General features: G+C 37.8%; 1 protein-coding gene across 17 annotated transcripts in view; it reads left to right on the top strand.

Annotated features, from left to right (window-relative positions):
• The window catches only part of LOC107998151 (monocarboxylate transporter 10), a 124,193-nt gene that overhangs the window by 49,231 nt on the left and 60,891 nt on the right, over positions 1 to 14,071 (top strand). For all 17 annotated transcript variants that reach the window (XR_009829158.1, XR_009829151.1, XR_009829152.1 and 14 more), the window contains 2 exons: positions 6,741 to 7,227; positions 7,787 to 7,952. Coding sequence is in view for 4 of the 17 variants with exons in the window: in XM_062072626.1 (XP_061928610.1) it covers positions 7,057 to 7,227; positions 7,787 to 7,952 (337 nt within the window). In the remaining 13 variants the exon portion in view is untranslated. The remainder of the gene's footprint in view (positions 1 to 6,740; positions 7,228 to 7,786; positions 7,953 to 14,071) is intronic.

Genomic DNA, 14,071 nt, shown 5'->3' with positions numbered 1-14,071 from the left:
GTTGTAATATTTATAAGGATTCTTGATAGAAAATAATAGACCGTTCTTCAAATAAAATTTTATGTATCTTTTCATCGAGGAGTCACATTTTTAACGCCCGAGAAGCGGTATATAAGTTTTAAATTGTCACGATGACAGAAACTATTATTTTTGAAATATGTAGCTTTCGAAACCAAGAAATTATTAACGGTTAACGAGTATTGGGGTGGGAATATATTTAAAAGCAAAAAAAAAAAGCTCTTTCCTCTTAATTTTTCTTAACGAATACCGCGTCGAAAATGGAAATTACTCTTAGACGGTCACTGGGAACGCGGCATACTTTTACGAAAATAAAATATTCGCGAGAGAGCGACTCTCGATTTTAATGGATATCGATTTTGAGAGTGAAAACAAAATATTGGCGATTCTGAAAATTACGTATTCGCACCCTTAAAAACCTCTCTCAAATCCCTTCGAGAAACAGATTCCACTCTCACGGAGAAAAAGGGGGAGGAAGAAAAAGAAGAAGGAAAAGAAGAAGAAGAAGCATCATCGTCGAAAGAAAGTTTGCCAGTTTCACAGTTGGTATTCGACGTGGAATAATTTCGCTTCGCCAAAGTGGACAAATATTTGACGAGGAGCAAGGAAGGGGAGGAGGAGGAGGGGAGACGAGGAGGGAGAGGCGCGTTTAACGAGAAGGAGCATCGGTGTCGGACAAACGGTGCCTTCAAACTGTCGCGCGCATTCAATTCAACAGAGCCGACGGTGATTCGCGGTTCTCTCTCCCCGTATTCATCGTGTCCCGACCATTTAAACTTTTACGGGTGACAGTTTCGAAGCGAGCTGTCGCGCGAGCTGACGCCCCCGCATCTCGTCTATTCCTCCCGATGGACGTTTATTCTCGGCGAGCCGGCGCGACTGGCCGAGAGAAAATCGTCGTTTATGCCTTCCCCAACTGCGGATGACGCGACGCGTCCCGACACGACATTTTTTATCCGATTGTTTCCGAGCTGTTATCAATGCGGAGGGATTGCTCGAGCGCGGTGCGCTTGATTAAAAAATCGATTTGAAAGAGGGAAAGAGGGTAAGTTGGTTATGGGATAAATTACATCGATTCACTTTGCCAATTTCGTATTGCGAGTTGTTGGATTATTGTAATATTCGTTTCGATTATCGAATTATATCGGTAGGAGATTGCGCGAGTTGTGCGTCGAGAGAAAATAAAGGGTTGAGGTAAATTGGGGGATAATTGTGGAGTTGCTTCATCCATTAGTTTTGTCGGCTGTTTCTTTGAATTAGAGATTAGGGTTGGATTAAGGGAGAAGCGTAATATTTATCTTGGAATTAACGCGCAAAAATTGTGCGCGAAAGGAAAGTAAAAAGGATGTGAAGGTAATTGGTGTAAATTAGGAGTAATTCTTGGGTTGGTAAATAAAGTCGAAATGATTCTGAATTTGCAGATTTTTTAATTAAAAATAAGTTAGGTCGTAGATTGTGCAATGTTCATTCGAGTTATCGAATTAATATAGAAAATTGTGGCATGTAATGATGATTTAAAGGGAAAAAGTTCAAAAGTATTTAAGTAAATTACTAATGGAATGAGAGATGAGTTTGTTTCTATGATATTCATTGGATAGGAAAATTGCGAAGTTCGAGACATTAAAAAAGGAAAAAATAAGTTTGACGATTTTAATTTTAGTGTTACTTAGGAAATCGAAATCAATCGTGTTTCAATTTCGATTCTTCTAAAGCTTCCGCTGTTTCATGGGTGCTATAACGATGATTATCGTTTAATTGGAAACTATTGGGATCGAAATAGCCACCATCAGCGGTCGATTGGTAATAATTATCGGCGTACGAAGGGGCACGAAGACGTCGAAACTTTGGCACAAAAAAAAAAAAAGAAAAAAAGGGAAAATTGTCGTTAAATTGGAATTCAATCTAACTAGAAATTGAAATGGAATCTCTTTTTATTTCTGGATTTAAAGGGATTCTTGAAGACAAAAATGGGAGATGGTTGGGCTGAAAGTTGGAAGTGCAATGCTGATACCACGATTTTCGTATTTCACCCTTCGATCGTGGAGGATATTCAGGGAGGATATTCAACTTTGTTTGACGTTTCACCGATAAATCGATCACCGTTCCGTTCAATACACTTCGCGAGATATTGCGGAGAGATTAGAAGAGTTCACGGATCAAAATAATAAGAACGGAATACAGCGCACTTAATCGAAAAATAATCTTATCCTGAAATACTTTTTATCAAGGGAAAACTTGAAAATTTTTATACAAAAATCAAATCGATTAATTCGATATTCATCACTTTTCAATTCAACTTACTGCTACAATCTCTCTAAAAAAGAAATTTTCTCAAAATATTTCGCCAAAAATCATCTTTCCAAGAAAATTTCCCAAAAAAAGAACCATCTCATCAAAAATCGAATTTTCAAAACGTTTCCAATTTTCGAAGGAAGCTTCGATCTTCGAAACTTTCAATTCCAGGAGGAGGGGAGGAAAAAAAAATCCGAGAGGATTGGAAAAAAGTTTCGTACGCTTTGAGAATCCAATCGGCGCGTTCAACGTTTCCTTCGCCAATTTCTTCGCCTCGCAACGGTTATCGCGCTCGTCAATTTGCAAAACAACCACGTCGAAGCATCTCCTCCACACGAAGCGTGGCAACACGTGACCCGGAGAGAAGCACGAGTGGGTTGCTCGAAGCACGTGCCTTTCGCGCGCTCCAACTTCCTGTCCGACACTCGTCCAACGCCGCCCCCGCACGGTGAAAGGTCACCGGAAGGGTGGGATGAGGCGGCGATAACGCGGCTCGTTTCGTAATCCGTGCACGCTTGTCGAAGAATGTTTTCGCGTAGGCACGGACATGGAACGAGATAAAATGGCACACGTGTGGGGAAGAGTGGGTTCGTGGCACGGTTGCTGGAGACGGTGGTGGATTCAATCTAGCCGGATTATCCTTGGATCTGTGGACGATCATCGATGTTCCATCCACACGATCGAAAGTTTCTCGCCTGTGTCAACTCGGCTCCTTCATGGAAGTCTACGAATATATAATATTCAAGATCACTGAAGATGAATAGGGATGGTGTATTGAGGTGGTCGAAATGAATGGTGGAAATGCTGGTTGGATGTTCTGGGATAAATTTTACAGAAGCAAGAATTAAAATTGTGGGAATTATGCCTTTGGAAATCTTATCCCTTGCGAGGAACACGTTGAAGAGGAAAAACTTAAGATCTTTCTACGTGGCTATGCAGAGATTTGTTGAGAATAGATGAATTTTAATGTTGTTCGTAATCTTGAAACGATTTGCAATACATATATATATATATATATTTTTTGTATTAATTCTGAATTGATAATCAAGAATTAAAATTTCGTTGAGAGCGAGCAATAATTTTTTCGTTTGTTATTCATCTTCGATCGTGATTCCATACAACGTTATTATTCCATGGTATACACGAAAGAAAGGTTTTCTAGAAAATAAGTTGCTTTAGAAAAGGTTTCATCGTAGTTATGGGGATGGGGAGATATTCACGTGCCTGGGGGTGTTAACAGTGTTTTCCACGAAGAAAGGACGATCTTGGAAAATGTAGGAGGTGGTCGCGCGTTTTTGTTACGGAGAAAAGAAAAAAAAATGGTGTTTCTCTTGAAGAGAGGATGTAAGTGATGATTTGTATGGAACAAGGGTTGCTTACTCTGCCTGGGGAGAACGATTTAAGCGAGCAGTGCGAGAGGGAGAGAGATTTCCTGTGGGAAAGACATAAGTATCGAGTTATATGGGATGTTTCGAGGGAAATGCAAATGTTGAATCGCTAAGTTTTTCTTTTTTCTTCTTTTCAAGAAACGGCGAGAAACACGAGGTATTTCTTTTGTCCTGAAAAGTTTTGATGTTTTTTTAATAACGAAATATTGGTTTCAGAGAGAGAAAGAGAGAAAGAGAGAAGAAAGGATTTAAGGGAATACGGATAAACACGATAATTTCATCTTAATTTATAACGTAATTCTCGTTCTTCAATTTAAAATTTAATCAACTTTATTAAAAATTATTTCCTTGACAAAAATTTAAATATAAGTACGAGGAGAAGGCATTTTTCGAAGGCGAATTTCAATATCTTTTAGTCCAAAAATATTAATGTATTTCGACACAAATAATACATAATGAAATAATAAATTAAATAAATTGAACGAAAGAACGAGACAAACAATTTCGAATATATTCCAATCGATGGAAAATAACTCGCGAAACTGATCGTGAATCGTAAATTTCATCCTCTTGATCGTTTCTCGTATTTAAAAACTCGATCCCGAAACACTTGGTGTTTGGAAGCGAATTTCCGGCACGGGCTTCGTTCGCGCAAAATGTTTCGATTAAAAAGCGTTTTGTAAAAAGATTTACGGCACTGGAATGTTTTTGCATTCCGCAACGAGATTCCTCCTCTTTCGTGGTAAAGTTGAAATATATACGGGGAGTGGCGCATACAAATCCGCCATTTGTTTCTGGTCCGCTCCTTCTTATTGCGAAAGTTGTGCACGAATCTCGACCGTACACGAAACCGAGTATCGAGTTTACGAAACGATCGGTCATTTCATCAACGATAGAAGTCGTAAAATTATCGGATCGAGAATCGAGAGGATCGATAAGAGAACGTTGCATGGATTAATTCGAAGTATTTGCTCTCGCGCATTGTGTGAGAGTTTAATTTAACGGAGAATTTAATCTTTTCTTTTAATTTAATAATTCAAAAATAAGTTTAAAAATGGAGGATTTTTTTAGGATTTGTATATAATAGATATTTATTAGTACAATTGATGGATGATTGGTATTGCAGATTTGAGTTTTCGAATGTTTCGGGAAAAAATAATAGTATAGATATCTTTTGCAATTGTAGATATTTATATTTAATCGTTAAATGCGTGGCTTTGAAAAGTAATATTGGTTGCGAAAATCGAAAAATATTTTTTATGCCAAATTCAGTATTTGTAACGTTAGGCGTGTATATTGCGAGGTATTTTTTATTCTCATTGAAACATTTGGGTTATAGGGTGGAAAGATTGTAAAACAAAAAAAAAAAAATATAATAATTTATCGAGGAAGGAACGCTCCATTTATTTCGCATATATCGATATTTTATATCCCAATATGAACACACTTGGATACACAGTGCACGGAATTATTACGAATAGAAAATGTATAGATACATTTTTGAAAATAATAATATAGGAAATAAAGTGAAGATATGTTGCAAAATTTATTTAAGAAGTTTTCAGATAATTTTAAACAATTTTGCGAATTGTATCATGCGATATATGATTTTTGTATTCCTCTTTCCTTCTTTATCTTGGAGAATGGAGATGTAATTTATTAATTCAAATGAGATAATATCGCGCAAATAGATTATATAACATTAAAATTTGCAAAATTGATACATGCTTCTAAAAATATTATTTATCACGTTAATACGTTATTAAATTAAAATTTATTCAACGTAAACTTCGACATGTATATTTCACATATACGAAAATTTTTATAAAACTTTCACGTATAATTCAATGATAAAACGATTATTATCCTATTAACTTACAAAAAAAAAATCTCCATTCGGTCTTCAATATTCAAAATTTTACCACAAAAGGAATACATAAATCTCTATTTTTCTAACACTTTGTTTCCTTTTTGAACATACACACACATACGCGCGAATGGACGAATGTAAAAACTATAATATTTTCGCAGAGATTCAGATAAATCTCATTCCTGACGTCATACGAATATTCGCAAAATTTTGCGCGGACACATAAGCGGAACGATTTCGTGATAAATTTTACAGGCGGAAAACGGACAAGTCGAACCATGAATCCATTTCCGTGGTCCCGTTTATTTATGCATATGAAGCGAGTTAAAATTTTTTTTTGTTTTTACACGTCAACAATATTCGCATCTCTGGGTCGTTTCGCTCCCAGACCCCTAGAAAACTCGTTTCGGACTGTTTTATTCGCGGTTCCATAGACCGAACCGGTAGTATTATTTTTCTTTTTTTCCCCTCCCCCCCGCGACATTTTGCTTCACGGCTGAGATTATTTACACGGTACACGGAATTAGTCGCGGATTAATTCTTATTATGGCATACGCGCACAATATAAATCGCGGCGATTCGTGTATTCGGGATTATTGGGGCAGAGAAATGTGTTTTTTCCCCATTTCCAATAAAGCGTTTCGTTCAATGTTTCTTATTCTAATTTATCAAATAAATCGAGTCTTCCTTCCAGTTTTTACTCTTAATCACTCTTAATCTTAGAATTTTTGATCCCTGAAAATTAAGAATATGATAACCAATAATAGATTTATATATATTCTGATGTCAATGCTTGATGTCTAAATTCGAATTCGACCGAACATTTCTTCAAATGTTATTAATAAAATAACACCCTACTCCTCGCGTTACACCCGAGATCATATCTCTTTCTCGTAACCGCAAAGGGTTAAACACCCCGTTCATCCTATAATTATAGGGGACAATTTTAATCACTCCTCGACGATGCAGCAAAAAGGGAAATATCGCGGAATCATCCTTATCTCTCGTTCCAGCGGAATCCTCATCGAGAAAATACAGTTTTAATCCCGTCCACCGTCCCTCCATTTACCGTTATCTCTCACGCGGTTCCACCACCCTCTCCCCCTTAATTACACTTCTCTAATCGCCATCTACCTTCCCCGCTCTCATCTTATATTTTTCTCTTCTCGCAGATCCGTGCCCAGACCGTTTCGAGCCCAACCCATCGTCGAAAGATGACTCTCGCGAGGAGGGATCATCGAATCATCGTGCCACGGTTCCTCGACGATTTTCAATATCCTCCAAGCATCCGTAGAATCGACAGCAATTATCAGGGATTAACTTCGAGGATATATAACATCGAGGAATAATCTTGGAAACGGGAGGAGGAGGGAAGTTTGTTCGAGAGAGCAGCGAGGGTGGATCGAGAGGAATTCCGGATCATCGAGTCGGCGAGAGAGAGAGAGAGAGGAGAGAGAGGATCAATGAGATGCTAGGTCCGCTGTGAAAATGCTGGTCGACGATTGCGGCAGCACGATGGGGTGGACTTCGGCCAGCGTGCGCGGGGGTTGGTCCACCCCTGGCGGGTGTAGGAATTCCGCGATCAACTTCGGTGGCAGCGTGCCCTCCCTTCACCCTGCAGGCTCGATAAGGTCGCTGCGATCCCAGCATTCTATGCAGGTATTAAAAAAATAGGAATTTATGATCTTGTCGATGGATTTTCGTCTGATCGAATCGTCTGATTTTTGTTTATATTTATATTCTATTTTAGTTTTTTTATATTTCTTAAACATTAATAGTTTCGTGACCAATTTTGTGCCCCAATTAATTCCGATAAGTCTTCGATGTGTCGGTAGTTAGAGATTGAGTCTTCTATTTCTGTAGACGACACATCCATTTAGAGAAATTTTGAGAAATTATTACATTGAAAAAACAAAGTATGATAATAAATCGATAGATAAATCTCGTTCTAACGGGATTCGCATGGTACATTGATTCGATTATCGACGCAAAAGTCGATGTTCGTCGAACATTAAGCTCTCGAGTGGAAATGGTCGATCATTTTACTAGAATTGGCAGCAACGTTCCTCGCCTAATCGGTATTCCGCGCTCGCGACACTTTCACACCCATCAATGGATATCCAACGACGTTTAATTTCCAGGATGCGCCGTCGATCGTCGCAATTTATCATGGATTCTACTTTCCTCGATGCACTGCAGACGTTTTCTTTTTGTTCAGGGTATGCCGGAGACACCGCGAAGATGCATGCACTGCCACCCAATACACGTGCCGAGCACCCCGAGCAATTACGTTCACCATCCCATGCAGTATTACACGCCGAGCCACTGCCCTGAGCCAAGGAATGGCGTGTACACTCCTCATCGGGGCAATTCTTATCACGGTGGTGAGTCGAAACGTCCTTTCTTTCGATTCTTTCGTAATCGTCGATGCCACTTCTCGATCTTGTTTGATTTAGAAATTTCAGTTTTTTAGAAACTTTGAAATTTTAGAAGAAAAACGTTACGAACGATCGAGATCGTGGAAAATTTTCGTAAGAAATTTTTTTTTAATGATACTCTTCAAGTCATTTTTCCATTTTTATAACAGCCGATTCTTCGTTCACATTTGTATACAAAGCAATTTTTCGTAGAATTTTAATATTACGATCGCTATTGAAAATTCGGGTTCGACAACATTAAAATCAAAGATTTCCGGGGTCTTCATTACCGGGTTCAAAGAGTTTTCTGTTATCGAGTTTCAAGGGTTCGGGGATTACGTTATTACGCTTTATAAAGGCTTCTAAATTATCGCTATCCGGCCTTACAAGCTTTAACTCCACGACAGAGAAATTATTTCTATTAAATTTTACGATCTCGAAACACACTAATAGAGTTTTATAATCTGTTCATTATCATCTCGAGTCCCAAGATATTAAAATTATCATTAGTAAATATTATGAATTTTAATCCCCAGCATATCTCCTCTGATCTTGTTATGGCAAAATTTTATGGTTAAGTACCTTCGTTTTCGCATTTCACGATGTACCAACTACCGTAATTACGTTTATGCTGATCTTTATCGTACTCTGGAGTGTAGCACATACGATACTAAACACGATATGATTACAGTAGTGGAGCAAGTAGCATTTTCCTCGAACAAAATCCTTTGCAGATATATAAAATATTTTCACTTATTTTCTTGACAAGGAAAAAGTTTAATTCAACACATTTTGCATTTCATTTGATTTCTCGAGGGCATCATTCAGCCAGATTGCGTAAGTTTCCTCGTAAACTCGCTACAAGAACGACACTATCCACTCCGGTCCGCGAGGTAAACTCGCTCATAATCTTCGGTGCCTCTGTTTTCGTTCTTGCGTCATTGCTTGCTGTGGCACCAGCCTAATCCGTTCCCGTCAATTTTAGAGATTACGTTCAATATTCAACAGTAAATGGATATTAAAAGGGAGTAATGAGAAAAAGCAGGTTATAAATCATCGTAAATATCACAAAGAGATACTTGTAATATTTCAACAATAATTTTTAACTTGACGTTGCACGAACTTCTTCCTTATTTCGCTCTTAAGCGAGTTTTTAATATTTAATATCCTGCGATGAAGGCTCATTTGTGAATAGTCAAGCACTAGCGAATTAAAAAAGAGAAATAGTTTCTAATTTAATAATTATTGTTCGATATTTTTAGCGGTTTTCTATAATTTTAATCTTAGGCATAATCCAAAATTAGGCTCATCGCTTCTCTTCTCTCTTTTTTGGCATCCATCAATTTTCATGTTGATCAAAAAACTAATATCATTCGAAATAGATAGATTTCACGTTATAATAGATTCAGAAACGAAAGGAGTTTAGTTTCTCCATTTCGAGCATCAGGTTTCTTTTCTATCATCGAAACGTAAAGTACAGTAATATCCGCTCTATAAACTAACAGCAATAGCCTCGTTTACCCAGTGTCGAGGCAATTCGGGCGAAATTAAGTTTAGATAAATCGGGTAGCAAGGCAGATATATCGATCGGCGAGCTCTAGATTTCGTTGCAGCATCTGTTCGTAATCTTCTTTCAAAAATGTTGCTCGTGAAGACTTGTCTTTCGATTTTCTTCCATTAATAGTCTCATGATTTCCATTCGAATAAATTACTGGAATTGGATTAATAATTGTATTTACTGGTCATTTCTCTTTTCTCATTTTAACTTAACAAAATTTTGGCGCGATACTGTTCTTTCTCGAGTTTAATCCAACGGCTAAAAAGAATCAAGAATTTTTCTCTTCAAAGAGAATAATATAGAAAGAACGTTTTCTCCTTTGAGGATACGAATTCCAAAATAACTTCATTAACATTCAATGTTTTATAGTTTGAATTAGAATTTCAGCATTTTAATTTATTCATAAGTGATCTGGCCGAAAGTTGAACCATAGCGTTAAAATTCCACGTCGTTTCTTCTTCGTACGAAAGAATAGAAACAAAATTCCACGGTTATATTTCCATCATCACGGAATCGCAGCGAATTCTAACGAAAAATTAGAGTTTTCGCGAGTGATCGGCTGGAAAAAAGGGAAACAATTCAACAAGTCGCACGCTCGAATCGTTTGGAAAAATTTCACGAAGAAGAATTTCAAAAAGAGAGAAAGAAAAAGAAGAGAAGAAGGAAGAAAATGAGCGAAAACTTTCCGTTGTTCGACCCGCGTGTTAATCTCGCGTTAATGTCATTTACAAGGTTCGAGGCCAGCCACGACGTCACAATTTTCACGATAAATTCGCGTTACGCGATAAACACTCGCACCTGGATAAACCGGTCCGTATTTGCGCTGGCATCCCCCTGTGGCCAGCCCCGGCCGTGGGAATCGATCTCGAATCAATATCCGCGTATCGTTCGTTTGTATTATGTAGATGAGGCCGTGTGCTCGAAATATCCTCCACGATGGGGGGGAAAAACTTTCGGATTTTTCGCTCGATTTACCGATTCACCATTTAGCCTCTTCCATTTTCGTGCCCGATCGTTTCGTTTATTCTCCTCTCTGTTTCTCGATAATCCGATTTATCCTCTCTCCCCCCCTTTTTTTTAATTGCATTGCGGATTCGGAGGTCGGATGATAATGTGTCGGAGATTTTTTTAGGTTGTTTCAACTTTGAAATATATTTCGTTAATTTGCACGAAGCGTAGTTGTACAATTTTTTTGGATATGATGTTTGAACGAGTAGGATATGGGGCTCGAATAGAACAGGACGTCTATGGTCAACCAAGTAGAATAGAACAATTATGAGGAGACAGGCAGAGTAGGTCGATTTAGCCAGACAAGTAGAACAAGTGGCTGTGGTATTCGGATAAGTAGCGCGGGTTGATTATGGTTGGAGAAGTGGATTAAACCAGTGGATTCGAACAAAGTGCAAGTGTAAGCCAACTATTGTTGGTTGACAAACTTATCCCTTTTAACTTAATCTTTATTTTCGTTATGCGATTGTACCGTTAGATGCAAGAAGGATCTCGATAACAAGTTTTTATATCTTCAAATTGTTGCACGATTTCCCCAAGATAATCGTACTTACGTCTTTCGAAAAACAATTATCCCGGAAATGGCACGATTCCGGTTACCGTTTCGCGACGTTTCAATCTCGAAAGCCACTCTGGAACAGCTAAATCATCCCCCCGATTCATCTTTCAACTTTTGGGGCTTTTCCGTTCCAACGTCTCGACGAGACGCGTGTTTGTCCCTTGGTTCTTGTTGCCCATCGATTTTTGACAAATATCCCGTCGCTGGCGTACATATTTCAAACGGTGGCTTCGATCGGGACGCCTGTTTTTCTTCGTTACGCCGCGGATGCGCCGCGAAATGAAAACGGAAATACGTTGCTGGATTTTCTCCGTAACGGTCAGTATTTTCCGACTTTATCGTGGAATCGAAGCGGTGGATATTGCGGTTTCCGAAACGGAATCCACAAGTTTCGAAAACTTGTTTAAACCCGTCCAATAACTTTTTTTTTATAACGTTTAAGTATATATATATACATATATTTTGTGTAAGTACTCGTAGCGATTTGTTTTATTTATTCTAATTAAATTAAACGATTTTGGAAATTGCGAAGGATTAGTTGAAATATCCCGATCTTATAAATTGTAAGAGATATTCACGCGTGAATAGCCGATTTTATAACGCAAATTTCGCGAATATAATTCGAATCTGATTCAAATAAATTAATTTCCGAGTGTCATATTTAATTGCACGTTTAATCGATAGAGATAACGTGCCGATATTTGAAAACGTGTAAAATAACATATTCGTGATAATCGCTCCCATATCCAAAAATCTCTTTTATATCCCTTGCGATTTAATTAAACCTCCATCTAATCATCGATATCTCGAAACCAATCTGACCAAGCGAAATATCTCGTCCGCGCTATTTACACCATCCGTTTCAAGATCTCCCAATTAATTTAATATTTCACATACGGGGATCGAAGAAATTATCGAGAAGAGTCGAAATGACCTTTTAATAAAACAACTCTCCACTTTCTCCATTATCTCCATCATCCTTAATCTCCATCCGATCTCCAACACGTATCTCACTGCTTAAATCGTTACGAGATATTTGATATTCCTTCAGAAAGAGAGAGAGAGAGAGAGAGAGAGGAGGAATCGTTTGAAAAATTAAACGAGCCGTCTCACCGCACGAAACGTAATTCTTCGCATCCATATTTTCCACCCCCGGAAAAAGGGGGAAGAGAAGAGTTATAAAATCACGAAATTCACACTCGGGTGGCGGGTAAAAATCTCTCGTTATTTTTGCATCAAAGGAACGTAAGTTACGACTAGCGGTCAGATCTTGGAGGATGATTTTTCCAACCGACCCCTTTTTGACGCGACGTTCGGTCCTTCCTCTCCATTTTTCACGACCCCATCACTTCTCGAGCTCCTCTCCACGCTTCTTATCTCCTTGGTCGGGTAGCTAGTTTGGATAATTAAGAATATTTCTTTCTTTTGACCGATTCTAGCGAGAAATCTATCAGGGAGAAAGGGAGGGAATTTCTTTTTCGCGTATTCTTTCTTTCTAGTCGCGGCTTCAGACCTCGCCTCGTGTTAATGAGATTTCCGTTCCGCGAGGAAAATCGAGAGCAGTGTCTATAAATTCACGGCAGATAACTTGGGAAAGAGGGTATGGAGAAAGGATTTCGATGGAAGGAAATAAATCGAAGGGAAATATCAAGTTATCGTTCTTTTGATGTACGTCGTTTCGACGGAAGGAGATTTTTAAAATCGAGAGGGGGCCTAATTTTCTTCTAGTCTACGACTTAGTTCGATCGCATTTTAGAAATTGTATTTTTAACGGTAAAAGAAATATCAGAATTATAATAAGTTTTTACGTAATAAATATTAAAATTATATTTTTTGCAATCGTTATACGAGATTTATAATAAAGTTTAAATTTCAGGATATATGATATTTCACGTAGGTGAATACAAGAGAAAAGTGAATTGATGATTCAATCGCAACATCTCTTAGCCTCTTTATAATCCCTCAAAAGGAAAAAATAAAAATAAAAAGACGGACGCATAAATTTTAATATTTGTTTTTCGAGCAAAGCGAAGAAATAACTCGAACGACAACTCCGTTATTTCTCCTCTTGTTTTCACACCGTGGAAAAGGTTTCTCGGTGGTTCTTCGGGAAAGGATCATTTTCCACGAGGAGAAGGTAATAAAAATGCAAACGGCGAGACTCGCTGAAAATTCTGCTTTAAATTGCTTAAAAGTTCATTAGCTCGGTAAAGACGAATTTTACGGGGAACTTTTGCTGTTTGCGGAAACTTGGCCGTTGTAATTAAGAGAAAGGTGGAAGAAGAAGAAGAAGAAGTGGTAAAGAACGATGGCGACGTGAAGGGTCGTGGCACAATTAAGAATACGTGTCACACCGATCCTTGTTTCTTTTATTTGCTTTCGTTCGGACTACTGCTTCGTTTTTTTTATTCTCCCCCTTTTATTCCCTTTTTTACATTCTTTCTCGTTCTTTTCTTCTTTTTCTTCTTCTTCTTTTTCTTTCTTTTTTTTTTTTAAGCTCTTCACAAGTGACGTTCACGTGAGCACGCATACGAATCGAAAAATTGGCTTTCGAAAAATAGGTGGAAATTCGAATTGCGCGACTCTGTTTTCTGTGGCTTTTTATTCTATGGTCTAAAGTAACAGTTTTGTTTACTCTTTGTATTGTTTGTGGAAATATCGATTTACGACGATGTCGTTCTCGTATGTGTACGTAATTTGAAAAAAAATAAAAATAAAAAAAATTTCTCTTTAGATTTCTCTTGTGAATTCAGCTTCTATTTGTCCGAATATAATATTTATCAGATTTTTGATACAACAATTTTTACAAGAGATATTTTCTGAAATATTTCTAACTTCTCTCTTTCTCTTTTTTTATCGAAACACAGATCTAACGGAATAAAACGGACAAATGGATATACAGAATTGCTCTTACGACGATTAAAAAAAAAAGAGTATAAAAGAGGGATTAAAAGAATGTAT

The sequence above is a fragment of the Apis cerana genome, linkage group LG3, assembly GCF_029169275.1.
Source record: "Apis cerana isolate GH-2021 linkage group LG3, AcerK_1.0, whole genome shotgun sequence".
NCBI classification, from domain to species: domain Eukaryota; kingdom Metazoa; phylum Arthropoda; class Insecta; order Hymenoptera; family Apidae; genus Apis; species Apis cerana.
Note: the sequence above shows the minus strand (reverse complement) of the source record. Positions and strands in the feature narration are given on the sequence as shown.